The sequence below is a fragment of the Harpia harpyja genome, chromosome Z, assembly GCF_026419915.1.
Source record: "Harpia harpyja isolate bHarHar1 chromosome Z, bHarHar1 primary haplotype, whole genome shotgun sequence".
Lineage (NCBI taxonomy): Eukaryota > Metazoa > Chordata > Aves > Accipitriformes > Accipitridae > Harpia > Harpia harpyja.
Window position 1 is genome coordinate 3,348,768 of NC_068969.1, and position 14,659 is coordinate 3,363,426.

Below are 14,659 nucleotides of genomic sequence, written 5' to 3' on the forward strand. Positions count from 1 at the left end.
GAGCTCTTCCCTCCTGCTTCTTTGCCTATAGAAGGACTTAGAGTGACTAGTCTCAACTCTACCACATCAGTGAGGTGTCCCTAGAACAGTGTGAAATGCAGATGAGCCAATCTAATGGATGCAGACAGGAAAAACAGGGGCCCACTCCCCATCCCTCCTCCCAGCTGTACACTGCTGCTGCTTTGCAACTGCTGACTCAAGCAGGCATAAGACCCCTTAGTAAGCTGATTCAATTTCATAAACTAGCAGAAAATTAACTCAGCAGCAGCAAAAACATATTTTTCTTCCAGGGGAGCAAGTTCTGTTGGCTCACTGAAATACAAACTCTACAGGCAGTAGAGTATTGATGCAATGAATCTTATCCGACAGGTCTAAAATTTTGGCACTTCCATCCAAAGTGAATGCTAATGAAGAAATATATTCCAGATGATTACAGATTTCTCTCATATTGACAATGTCCCTATATAATTCAGTATACTCTTATCTGTGACCCATTATTGTAGTTACACTGCGATTTAAAATCTCAACCTTCACATTCTTATTTTATAAAGAACTGCAGTCCTAGGTCTTAATTTCAGAAAAAGAAATTTGGAAAAGCAAAAAAATAATTGAAGATCAAGTATTATAAAACAGAACTAAATTACTTTTATAAGGTGTGACAAGACCTCCTAAAAAAAAACCGAAACAACTTTTTTGCACTTCTTACCTCTTCACCATAATTCAGAGTTTTGTTTCCTAACACTTCAATGACAAGCAAGACAAAAAAAAGTTTGAAGTTCACCAAAAATACAGACAGTAAAGCATTCAGAAAGGCCTAGCAAAGTTCAGCAGCTGAGCAACATGATCCAAAACAGAATTCAATGTACATAAACACAAGCCAATCAAGCAAGTCAACTCTTGCTGTGATGACATCTGCTTCATGAATCATTAGAATTCTTCCCTAACTGAAAGCAATGGACAATACTCACTTTATGCTTAAAGGACATGCATGGTCTCTGCATTTAACAGAAAAAACATCCCAGCCTCTTCTGGTGCACAACCCATCTATCTTCCAAAATTACAAAGCATTACCTTGAACATTCTTCATATACAGATTCCCAGCAATTTTTATCCCAAGCTCTCATGTTATAACATGTACATGCTGCAAAACACATGCTGAAAGTTGAAAACTCTCATATAGTATTCCCTGATTACTGTTGCCACAACCAACATATACATAAAATATGAGTACCAATTTTTAGTACACAAACAATAAAAGAAGTGTTTTGCATTATTACAGCATTGTAGGTAAAGTGGTTGGAAAACTTTTAATTGTTACGCTAACTCATAAACTTATGTTGTTTCTGTTTTGATAATGAGACAGAACATGAAGAACTTTTTTTTCAAGCTGACTGTTAATCTGATGTAACCGGGCTTTTGTGTAAGAACTACTAGAGACACTTAATTCGACACAAAAATCAATCCAAGCTGCTGGTTTTCAGCTATTTACCCAGTCTATGCATTGGCCAACCATTGTGCCCAGCTCAGTATTACAGGCATTTTTCAAACCATTTGTAAATTAAACATTTGTAGGTTATAAAAAGACATAAAATTCTCATTACCTTTCCCCCTTGGTCTTGAAAGAAACCATCCCACCTTTTCAGTGGAGATATCACGACAGAATTGTCATGATACTTGATTAAAAAATAAGGCAAAGCTGTAACCCCCTCTTTGTGGCAAAGCTCATCATATGCTTTCTGAAGTGCTTGAATCTAAAAGCAAAAAGACAACTGTAACGAACAGTTTTAACAATCTTGCACAGAACCACAGAAAGTGTTTTAGCATCTGGGAAGGCTAGTTCACTCAATCTTAGAATATAGCATATTCAGAAGTTTTGAAGCCCATTATGACCACAATAACAGAGATCAAAAATTCAGTTGCTAAAACAGCATTTGTCAATGAAAATTTAAACAGGAGCACTGCTATTGCTGTCACAAACTGATCTACCAATAGAAATTAAAACCAGATAAAAACCTCATTCTGATAGTCACAGTAGCTGTATAAGAAAGTAAATCTGTCCCTCTATTATTAGCAAAAGAACAGAGTACCATTCAATTTATTTTGTTATAACTATTTTCAGTGTTTAGTTGAAACTCTCTTTAGATCATGACAGGTATTTTTATACTATTTGTTACCACAGAACTAATGAGGGTCTTCTGAGAAGAAGGGAACTAAGTATTTTTTCACTGAAAAAACCCAAACTATTTCTCATTGATTATTATGCCATTAAAAAGCCATTCAAGGTTTTCCATGAGCTTCTGTCAAAGCAAAAAGGCACATGTGGGCAACTTGATTCTTTTTGTCCTTTTCCATTGTAATATGAAAGAAACTACAAAAAGTTGTTAACTTTTCTCCTAAAGAAAAAGTCTTCCCTGTCCACTCCTTTTTCTGGTCCAATCATGCATTTTATTAACAATTTTGTAATTGCTAATGACTTAGCTCTGCCAGCGGATGCCACTTTAAAAAAGTTTCTTAAAAATATGAGTTTCAAAAACATAGCTATATATTGAATAAGCTGTATATAAATATTAAACTGAACATAAACAGCTCTTCAAGAATTGTTTGCCACATTTGCATCGAAATGAATAAAGCTGAAGTGATGTTAAGCTGAGAGATTTTATACAATAACAACAACAACAAAAAAGAGGTAAACAAAAAACCCACATGGAAATAAGAAAAGTGAAGATTTTAAAAGAAATTAGATTCTCAAATTAATTCAGTATATGCTAACAAAAATACTACATTTTACAGCTTGCAAAACCGCTTAGTGCTACAGACTTCGTAACAGTTAGTATTTTGAACTACCTGACTTAATGTGAATCTGTCACCAAGACACACCGGTTTCTGAATTATAGGTATTCCATCAGGGAAGCAGAGAGCAGGGTAGCAAAACCAGTAATAGAAATGATACTTTTTTAGATCCTAGAAAAAAAATTTTGTAAAATTAGATCATGAGGATATAAATCAAAGCAAATTATGGTTTGGAATACTAATCATAATTGATGGTTGATGATACTAACCATAATTCTCTTCACAAGGGACTGTGTCATGATTTTAGAAAATAATAAAAAATACCAGAAGACTTCCCTTCTCTGTATTTGGTTTTATTTAAGATTTAAACAGTTGATGTGTGTACAATACTTCCGTTTTTGTTAGCTGGAGCACTATTTATTAAAACTTTCAATTTGTTAAACATGAAACAGTTACTCTACTTTTACTAGTATCGATAAGGTCATCTGATGATCTTATACATTTGTAGAAAAGAATATGAGATGGCACCAGCATTTTTTAAAGAATGCATACTAAAATATTTTTTATCTGTACATAAGAATGGCTTACTAGGTTTTTTTTAAATGTTTTCAGACATTTTAAGATGTCTGAGAATGATCCTGATAACATTTAATGTGCTAATACTAATACAGCATTTCCTCTTAAAAGAAACTACTTCATCATTTCCACTACAATGCTGTAAGTATGAGACATATTATCATTACTCACTGCGAATGTCAGCAGCATGAACCTGTTCAAGAGCAGAGGGTTTTCAAGAGCAGCTCCAGATTTTATGGATTCCCATATCTGTCATTGATTGTGGGGACAAGAAGGAAGAAAAAGGCCAGAGAAACAAAACACCAAGGCAGCATGAGAACAGCTGCAGAAATCTTTAATTCTTCCAGCTACCTTTAAAATACCGAAATTAACATTCGCGGTAATACACTGTGATCTTTTCCTAACTGATCTCATCCATGCTATTATCTATATTAAAAGGATTCGAAAGGTAAGACACAGACATGCACTCTCTAACACAAAAAATTATGGAAGATGGGGAACACGAGGAGCCTTAGTTCACGGATCAAGCATGGGGCAAACAACGAAACAAAACAAACTTTATCAGGAACAGTCTCTTATGTATATGAACTATTAACACTAGCACAGTATAGAACATTGTCGTGGCTTAACCCCAGCCAGTAACTAAGCACCACGCAGCCACTCACTCACCACCCCCCCATCTCAGTGGGTGGGGGAGATAATCAGGAAAAAAAAAGTAAAACTCGTGGGTTGAGATAAGAACAGTTTAATAGAACAGAAAAGAAGAAACTAATAATGGTAATAATAACAATAATAATAAAAGGATTGGAATATACAAGTGATGCACAATGCAACTGCTCACCACTTGCCGACTGATGCCCAGTTAGTTCCCAAGCAGCAAACCCCCCAGGCCAACTACCTCCAGTTTATATACTGGGCATGACATCACATGGTATGGAATACCCGTTTGGCCAGTTTGGGTCAGCTGCCCTGGCTGTGTCCCCTCCCAACTTCTTGTGCCCCTCCAGCCTTCTTGCTGGCTGGGCATGAGAAGCTGACTGTGTCTTACCAACATTCTTCTCATACTGAACCCAAAACACAGCACTATACCAGCTGCTAGAAAGAAAATTAACTCTATCCCAGCCGAAACCAGGACAAACATACTGTGATATGAATATAGCCTTTTACTGTACTCTCACAGTTTTCATTCATGGGATCTATGGATACTAGATATGTGAATAAGCTACTAGGAAATTTGACCAAAAAAATGGAGACTTGGAAGAAGGCAGTACACTGCACATCGGCGAAACAAGAAGCTGTAATACCTGTATGACGCAGACCTGTTTGATCTCTGTCTCAAAAAACCCCAAAACTAACAAAAAAATACAAGAGTGAATAAAGCATTCTGGCCTTCCCAGTTTCCCTAAAGATAGATATTGCATTGTACCTACCACTGGCAGGGAAGTACTGGGCCACAGGAACACAAAAAATTCATAGCCTTGAGTGAAGATATGCATGAAAACTTTGCTACTGAAGGCCAGCAGGCAGACAATCAATCTAATTAAAGGAATCAAGGACTGGTGAAAGTGAAGTATCTCAAAAAGTAAAGTGTTGCCTTAGTTTGACCTTCCCTTCTCACCAAGCCATGACATTTAATTTAGTTAGTTACAGTGTAAGCAGACTAGCCCCTTCCTTTGACAGCCACCTTTTCCTTGCTTCATGTCAGTCTTCTTGCTGTTCTGGAGCTTCCCCATCACTTTGTCACACTAAGGTATCGCAGTAATCTAAAGTTTAAACCAGGCACTTGCTGGTTTCTGGGTGTCAAGACAAATTTTAAAAATGTGCTTTACAGAACTCAAGTCACTGGCAGCTCCAATAGCACTGTTCAGCTTAAAATGTGGCTTAGTAGAACACTGAATTAAGTCCTCCAAGTATAATTAGCTACTTTCTACTCTCTTGTAAAGAACAGTAAAAAGCAAACATCAAACTACTCCTTCCAGAATAAGTTAAATCCTGAGGCAATTACATGGGTGAGTATGGACAGTATCTCCAATATTTGGGGCAGAGACTGTAGAGAACTTCACTGGTTATTTCCAAATCCTTTCTACCACATTTTTAATCTTACCTCATTTGCTTCTTTTTCCAGAAGTGATTTCTTATCACAGGATTTGAAAGTCTCAAAAGTGTTGGTATTATACAATGTTCCGAAAGCAGGACAGCAACGTGCTGGTATTGAAGCATTCCTGAATAAAAGAAATAAACCTCTGGGAACTGGATACTAAGACCTTTAACATGATCAGCAGTAGTAGCAGTAGCTATCCTATGGTGTAAGGTTGCCCTGAAATTGTCAAATGATGAGGCACAGTAACAGAAGTTAGCAACAGTTCTAATGAAAACATTTTTATGATCATAATGCTTTATTGAACATGGATTGGTATACCCATGCAAATACACGTCTACGTATACAATATATCAGGCATCTGTATTATCTCTAAGCAAGGTGGCATTGAATCACAGATTGAAGACCTAAAAATTCTGTTCAAATACAAACTGTCCATGACAAATGCAATTTTCACTAAGAAAAAATTATTAAGACTGAACTTTAGATGTCAGTATTTTATTCATGTAGTTACTCAGTTAAAATTTTGTGTTTAAAAAACATCCCAAAGGAAGACTAAACCAGACAAAAGATTGAGTAGCTTTTATAGTTTGTAACATCATCAGCTGGAGAAGCTGCTGTTTGCAAACACAGTACATATTTTTCCCCCTTTTTGAATGTAAAATAGGTAAAAAAACCCATACGATATTCCCTTAATTTATAGATCTGATTGATTTCATTGACTCCTTTAACATCATTCTCCCAAACTGATGTTTCTGACCACTGTTAAAACTCAAATACAGTGAATGTTTAAGTTACATAATAAATACACATGATGTTGTTTCCAAAAATTTTTAAAGCTAAAAGGGAACTCTTCATGATCATCTAAACTGACCACCTAAAGCACAGAAACAGAAATACAGAAAGTTACTACAGCAGAAGGAATAATTAAACACTACATAAATGGACCTTTCATAATTTTATTTTTGTTATAACGTTTGAGAGGTCAAATACTACAGTACCATCCATTTTTTTCCTAATCTGAAATTGCTGTTTCCAATGTCACAGGTTTCTCCCAATTGCACTTTGCTGCATATGCTTTCAGTATTGCACCTAAAAGTTCTTACATAAAAATTAAGGGAATAATATCTCTGAAGGAATTACCTCAAAATGCACAAAGCCTCACTAGGCTCCTAACATTCTCACAAAGCAAGACAGAGAAAGTCACTTCTGTGATTTACAACTTCATAATCCACCAATTTAAAACAAACAAGACACTAACTACAAAGGCATCTGTTCCTATGTTAGTTATACTAACTTAGGCATTTGCTGGAAATGAAAACCATGTGGAAAAAATATTTCTCCTCATCTCATTTTTGCTGTGTATACTGAGCAGCTTTGGTTTACCTTTCAGTTTGTGGTTAAAGGCAAAAATACAAAATTCCAGTCATAAATGTTAAATACTTTGGAAGATATTACAACGTAACAACTAGGGATTGTAAAAACTATTTTGAGATCCTAAGTGTAATGATGAATCCTCAATAAATAAAGATCTAAGGAAAAATTTGACCAGAAGTCAGATGACTGAAATATCCTCCCTTATGCAGAAGAGATGAAGAAATGGGAAAAAATGGTATTTTATATAAACATATATACAAACAGTGAGTGAATTTGAGACTTACCAGCATATTTTAAACTTGGCCCTTCAGATGAATATACTACTTCAGACACAGCAAGTTAATGTTTGCGACTCAAAGCAGTCTCTCCACTATTACAAAGTTCATGAAAACGTGTATTTATTTTCATGTAGAATTTGTCCAAGTAATATTATATATCAAAGTGTTACTGTTATGCAAGGAAAGCGTCTTCACATATGAATTAGGGTAAACCACAGTACGTACTTACATATCAAAGGCACTAAACTCCAATGTCAAGCGAGCTGGCAAACCCAAAGGATCACCTGGACAAAAAGCAGCAACATGCTTCTTTTAAACTGAAATACATAGATTGATTTCCCTCTTTTTGTTAACGTAAGTTATAAATTACCCACAGACACACCAGAATTCACAGCTCACCCAGCTGTGTTTTCTAGTGTTTCAGCAAAATACCTAAAATATGTTACACAAATACTTAGAGGAATAACAGGAGAAACCCAAACTACTAAGCAAGATGTTCAGTTTCTACCTACCATTGTAGTAGTATCCTTTGATAACTTTTGGGGTCTCATCCAATCGGTACTCATTGAGTTTCTTCTGTGTTAGTTCATGCCAGAATCCTGCATCCAAGGCACTATTGAAAGGAGCAAACTGCAGCTTTGATATTCCAGGATCTACAGGATGGTGCACCTCACTGCTGGCAGCTGCCATGATTTTAGTTAATGATCGCTGTTAAACAGAATTCTGTAAAAGCAGATATGCCTAATAAGTATATACACAATTCATCATATTACTCATGACTACTCAAAGCTGCTTTTTAATACATTTTGTTGGCTTAAAGTGTAGAAAGCCTTACTCCTCTGAACATCTAAGTAACTCCAATCTTTAAAATCATTGATCACAGGTCCTTTCAGTCCAAGCAAAGTCCTTCCAATTTCTTGTACTTAAAATGATGAAAGGCAAATATATGTGGTTTGGCCACGCTGCCTAGAAGGATTTGATCTCCTGACAGACATTCCATGATTTCTCCCATTACTTAGGATACTACACCTGAATTATGTACTTCTGAGTTATATCTTGTATTGTGCTGCTACAGATAAAAACAACAAAAAGCTGAACACTGTATCTGCATTCCTTCTGTTATCTAGACATCCATCGAAAAGCCTATTAGCACTGTTTAAGTTCTGATAGCATTTAAAATCCAAAGTAACATTTCATTTAGCTAGGTCTTGACTCTCAGCCTGTGGTGAGAGTTGAACACTCATAAAGCATTTACAAATTAACAAGTAAAGCTAGCAAAGGGAAACTAAAGCCAAGGAAAGTCTTGCAGCCAGTAAAGGGCAAAGCTGGAAACAGAACCTAGAACTTGCTTAACAGTTGCACTAGCCATCAGAAAGTCAATGTGATGCACAAGTCTGGATTACTTCCTTACAGTTCTTCTCTCCTAAAGGTCTTTGTGTATGGGGAGTATTTTTTTTTTTTTTAATAACCCAAATCACTACTCCACATTGGCTGAACGGTATTCCTATGAGCACATAAGTCTTCAATTCAAAGCACCTAAAAATTTCAGAATTTTAGACACTGCATGAGAAGGAGGAGTAAAACATCTAAACTGGGCTATCACAAGTCTCTACTTCAACCAGGCCAAACAGTCCCGTTGCTCACATTAGCAGCAGCATTGACTTCACTGTGAGGTGATTCAGCTCAATCTACTTATTTTCTTGAAAACTCATCAAATAAAAATATTGCCCTCAAGAATCTCCTTTACTTACTGTTAGTATTCCTCTTCATGTCTATACCTACACATATTAACATGCAAGTTTCAGAGACACAGTCCATGACACAGAGTATTCAAATATACATCAGGGGGAGGGAAGGTCCTCCTATTAAGCATTCCATTCTGTCTTTGACTACCTAGCTAAGATAAGCATAAATGTTGCAAAACAAGGATTTATTACATATCAAAAATAAGATTTTAAAATAATGGTTTTAAAACTCCTCAAAAAGATGTGTCCATATGCTCATATCTATCACAACACATCCATCTACCAAGCTAGGAACTGCTGTTTTCTAAGTCCAGAAGGGAGATCCACAGCTATTGATTTAGGTTTTGTTAGCAGTGCTTATCAAATCAATCCATTGAACTCAAACAATCTTGAAATGATTCCTTCAACTAACTAATTCTTCAAGACTAAATTTTTTAGTTAGCACAACATAACCCCATGTGATTGCCTTTTGTTACTGATCCTTCACAATATACCTGTTACCTGTACACATGGATCAATGGCAGGATTTTACATAAAGGAAAGTCAGAATAAGGTTCCCAGCATAGCTATATTATCTGACATCCATCTAAATAGATGCTCTAGAGTTTTGCTGTACTGTAGCTTGGATTGAATTGAACAGTTCCATTTATTGTCCTGTGAAGTCACTTGTGTAACAAAAAAACAGAGCTTACATGCTTTTCGGAACAGGGGGAAGGGAAGAAGAGGGGTTGGTTTTTTTTTTTCATTTTTTTGTTAATAACTGCCAAATAGCCAGCTCTTCTCTGAGAGAAAGACACAGTTATGCTTTTCCTTACACAATACTTCCTTAAACAAAGTCTTCAGTGTAACCCAGCTATAGCTTCTACATTCAGTTTATCTCCTTCTTCTACTGTAAATGCTTTCCTTACTTGCTGGTAAGTTGTGTAATGTGGTTTTTTGGGTATAGGTTTGAGGGTTTGCATATTTTTGATAGTGAAAGCTAAATGTTTCAGTTCTGTCATGATGTCTTGCTTCACCTGGCATATTGCAAATACACCATTTTGTCATCTCCCCTCTCCCCCCCCTTTTTTTTTTTTAAATGTTTCTTTATTTTTAACAGCAGCTGGAATTTGTGGCAGTGTGAGCTTTGATAGCTTACTTGAAAAGTGTCTCAAATCTCTTCTTATTAACACGAAAAAAATCAGGTGGTTTCTTGAAACTTTGCAAGTACTAGAACTATAAAACAGCAGAACTAACTGTATGGAATTTTCTGCCCATTTTTATAAACTTTTTCTGCGTGTAGGATGTAGAATTAATAACATAAACTAGCAAATATTTAACTTTTACTACTGCATAGGTCTTAAGCCTTAAAATTTTTGTTTTGCAACTAAATGTCACAGAAAGCTTATTATAAAACAGACAAACAATTGTTTGTCATATAGATGTTAGCAGTAAGAGTCAGATTACATGGTACTCGATGCCAAGGCTTCCATAATAAAACTTCTATTCAAAGGTTCAATAGCTGCCTAGTCAATATTAATCCATAAAATTCCCTGTCCCCCTCTTTTCAGAAGCTTGGGAAGGTATTTAACACTTAAGAAAAAAATTTATTAACAAAATGCAACATAAAGTTGTTACTTTCCTTGCCAGACATGCTCTATTGTAACTAAAAGTTTACTCATTTTGAATTTTCTTCAAGTCTTTTTTCAACTTTTCAAACAGGTAGTTTCCATTTTGCTTTCCCTCCTCCCCCCCCAAGTACATGATATACCCAACACTGAAGTGTATTGCGAAACACACCAAATTACCAAGAAGCCAGCTTATAGTACCTAGTAGTACCCGAGTAACATACACTGAAAATACCAGCCTAAAAGCATCCACTGGGAAGGAATTTTAACACCCTACTTATTTTCATTATTACTGTACCTAAAGAGTTTTTGTAAAACTGAAGGAATAAAAACAGGGGGCCTCACTATGCTATGCACATGCAGAGAAGCGCATACAATCACCTCTGACATATTGACACTTTTGAAAATATTCTTTAATGTACTTTGATGTAAATATTCACTTACATGCTTTCTTAATGCAAGATCAGTAAGCCAAGGCAAATTTGTGCAACAAATTTTAGAATGCTGAAATAAAAGATGAAATGTATACATTTCGTAGAACTTGCATACTGAAATTCACATACAGCCTCTAATAGTAATAACAGTCACTAGGAGAATATAATAAATATATAGAAAAAAAAATATCCAAAATCTTAAATGTGGAACAAAACTTGAATTTCAAAAGGGCCTAGTTGAAAAATATGCTTGAAGTGAAAAAATGTAGCAGTATGTTTTAGACACTCCTAAGTTCTGTGACTGGTAGGAAATTGAACAACTGTAATCAGCAAGGATAACCCAAAGCATAGATGCACTATCACTAGTCCAAAGTTCTAGCACTTGTTCTTAAATATGCAGGCATTTAAAACTGATTTAATGGAGGAATATATGAAGTGAAAAGCACACCAGGACTTGTAATATTTGTCTTTGCCTTGACAGACATAATTAATCTGTTGCAAAAGTAGGGTTAGCAGTTTAACAGCATTAGTTACACGGTAACACGACAGTTTAACTATCATGAAGTTACAGGTTTTAAGCCAAATTCACATAATCCCCTAAAATCTACAGCCTTTTTTTACAAAACTTTTTATTCCGCGGTCCAGAGTTGAGTATTTTGAAGACCTCCTCTCCATCCAGGTGACAAAGGAAATTACTCTTTCCCACCACCACCTTTCCCGAGGAGCTGCTTCTTGGCCAATGCCCGTTATCAAGCCTATTTCGGGGGCAAAGTAAGCCTGCCCTATTTCTGATAACGTTACTGACACAAAAAGGCGGCCCCTGGCACCTGGGGACAACCCTCTCCGCAAACCCCCACCTCCGAGCTCGCCCGGCCCCGCCGCAGGGCCCGCCGCCGCCTCTCCCTGGCTCCTCACGCCGGCGCGGCACCGGCCGCACCACACGACCCGGCCCCCCGCCCGCCTATTCGTGACTGGAGCCCCAGCTCCCGTCCCAAAGCAAGGCTCTCCCGCCCAGGAACCCGGGCCGGACCCGAGACCCCGGGACACACCGACCTCGACGGGCCTCAGGGGCGAGCAGGGAACCCGAAGGCAGCAGGAGCTGTGAGGGCGGGAAGCGCGAGCCGCCCTCAGCGGGGTCCGTCCCCGCCCCCCCCCGCCAGCGCAACCGGCGCGCGCGCGGACCGCTCACCGGCTCCCCCGCTCCTGCCTTCCTGCATGGCACGGCGGAGTGACGTCACCCTGCCTCGGCCGCGTGACCGGGGGGTGGTTACGCAGGCGCCGCGGGTCGGTGAGCTCTGCCTGAGGCGGGGCGGGCCGCTCCTGTCAGCCGGGCGAGCGCCTTCGCCGGAGCCCGGGCGGGCGATCGCCCGCCCGCGTTAACGAGAGGGTTCGGCTGCTGTGGCGGAGCGCCGGCGTTGCCTCAGCCTGCCCCCGCCGCGCTGTCGCTGCGGCGGCCGGGCGCGGGGTGTGGGTGTGAGGCGGTGCCCGCCCCCCGTCTCCACAGGCTGTAGCCGTGTGTGACGAGTGTGCGAAAAGACCAGCAAGGGTGAGGGCCGCTCGTGGCACCCGTGAAAAACGAAGCGGTATGAACGAAAAGCTGCCTTTTCCTCCGCTGTGGTTGAGACCGCTGAGTGAATCTGTGCGAGGGTGCTCTGGTTTGAATATGTTCCAGTAAAAAAGTGTTCGGGGGTTCAATGAGAGCGAGCAGTGCATCCCCCCGCAGCTGTGAGAAATAGCCGTGTTGGGGCTGAGTTAGTGAAAACGTAGCCGGTGGGTCAGGTGTGGCTATTTCCCTCTACTCAGCAGTCCTGAGACTGCATCTGGAGTGATGTGTCCAGCTTTGTGTCCCCCTCCAACTTCCCTCCCCCAGCGCAAGAGAGATCGCAAACTGACAGGAGGCCTGCGGTGGGTCACTAATGGTCTGGGGGCTGGAGCATACGACCTGAGAGGCTGGGAGAGCTGGGTTTGCCTTGTGAGGAGAAAACAAGGTTAAAGGGGATTTAGTGGAAGTCTTAGGTAACCTGAAGTGAAGAAAATGGAGGCAAATTCTTCTCAGAGGTTCACGGCAAAAAGTGGGAAGGAAAAGGGCGCATGTCAAAACAGTTCCAAATGAAGATACAGAGAAAAATTTGCCTAATGTGGCTGGTTAAGCACTGGAATAGGTTCCCAGAGAGAATTCGTCATCTCCATCCTTGGGGACTTGACTGCACAAGCCTCTGAGCAACATGACCTAACTTTGATGTTAGCTCTGCTTTGAGCTGGAGGTTGGACTAGATGGGATCCAGAAGTCCCTTCCAACCTAAAGTTTTTAATGAGTCTATATTGATTTTTGCAGATCTGGAATACATAACAAAGTATGTTTTCTACAAAACGAGCATCACCTCTTTAGATAGTTTATGTCACTTACCTATCAGGGAAAACAAATTTGCCAGAGCTGCCTTTTATTCTGGAGCACACAATACTGCAGTAACACCTGTATTGCAGAAACTGCCAGCAAAATTGGGAGTAAGCCTCAGAGGAAAAGCCGCCAATCAGATAAGCATGGGTAAGGTCACATAAAGACAGTTGTTTGGGCAGCATTAGGGGAAAATTTTCAGTGCTGCTAATTATGCAAATTTAGACCTGATTTTTGGATAGAGGACTTTGCTGTGGAGCATGGGCCGAATAGGCCTTCCAGCAATTTCACAAATAAAACAAACGGGAATAAACTTGGGAAGTTTGCTATAGATGCTATATCTTGAATCTAACTAACTGCATTATGTCAGTAAAATTCTACAATTCATCATCCTGCATGCCACTCACTTTATTAGTATTGGTAATACCTTTACTCTGTTGGACACTTTATAACTCAGTTCTGCAGTTTATTTCCCCGAGGCTGGAAAAGATTTTATTTTATCACTTTTTGGTCTTTGATTTCTCTTTTTACATGAAATATAAAGGGAACATTGATGAGATCCCATCAAAATAGCTGGAATGTTGTTACCCGGTCTCCATAGAACTATAACCTAGCTTAGATTTGTAGTCTTTGAGCAGTTTCAGTTTCATAACGTGGTTTGAAACAACTGTCAGCACATAACATAGGTCATGAGAAATAATACCAATACAGGGCAGAGGGACACTCTTCTATGAGCCCATATCCCCATATCTTCTCAACTAGACATGTCATACCTGAAAAGAACCAGACCCTAGGAGTTAGATTTCTGCACAAACAGTTGCAGCTTTGGAGAAATGGGAGATACATCTGGTAGGCTTGCAGTCTTGGACTATCATTTTTTATACAGACTTGCTGACCTGGGAAATAAACTTGAGATTTACACATTAAACTGCTGATGTATACATACGAGCACACCGCAGTGAAGTCTTACACTGTAAGAGAAAGAGACAGCTTCAGTCCAAGATCTCTCTGTGCCTGGGATCTTCAGGAAAGTGGCTATAACAAAGTTAATCTGAGATATATGCTGAAGTTGATTGATTGCTGCAGGTATGCTTTACCTTGTGAGATCTTCCTATGAGCAAATAAAAGTGTCTGTAATAAACATGAGAATAGTAATCAACTAGAAGACAGACTCTTTAAAAACAAGGAACAAATCTGTTGGGTGTTTTTGTCATGTATTTCCATAGGTAGGACTTTCAATTTCCCCAAGCAAAATCTTGGAGCAAGGGAAAGTCATTCTGGAACCGAAGATGAGAATAAAATTGAAGGAGATTCAAACTCATCCATTCTTGGCGAATATGGACTCAACATGTTTTGGAG

At 38.8% G+C, this 14,659-nt stretch overlaps 1 protein-coding gene across 5 annotated transcripts in view; it reads right to left on the minus strand.

Moving 5' to 3' along the window:
• The window catches only part of ATG7 (autophagy related 7), a 118,979-nt gene extending 106,813 nt beyond the window's left edge, over window positions 1–12,166 (minus strand). Inside the window, exons 1-7 of one of the 5 annotated variants that reach the window (XM_052776247.1) lie at window positions 12,095–12,159; window positions 7,632–7,842; window positions 7,349–7,403; window positions 5,471–5,588; window positions 3,538–3,615; window positions 2,845–2,961; window positions 1,602–1,751 (exon numbers count right to left, since the gene is read on the minus strand). In XM_052776247.1, coding sequence (XP_052632207.1) covers window positions 1,602–1,751; window positions 2,845–2,961; window positions 3,538–3,615; window positions 5,471–5,588; window positions 7,349–7,403; window positions 7,632–7,809 — 696 coding nt within the window. In that variant the 5' untranslated portion in view covers window positions 7,810–7,842; window positions 12,095–12,159. Of the gene's footprint in view, window positions 1–1,601; window positions 1,752–2,844; window positions 2,962–3,537; window positions 3,616–5,470; window positions 5,589–7,348; window positions 7,404–7,631; window positions 7,844–11,958; window positions 12,022–12,094 lie in introns of those variants that run through there. The other 4 variants (XM_052776246.1, XM_052776244.1, XM_052776245.1 and 1 more) reach the window with 4 other exon arrangements.
• Between the last annotated feature and the right edge of the window lie 2,493 nt (window positions 12,167–14,659).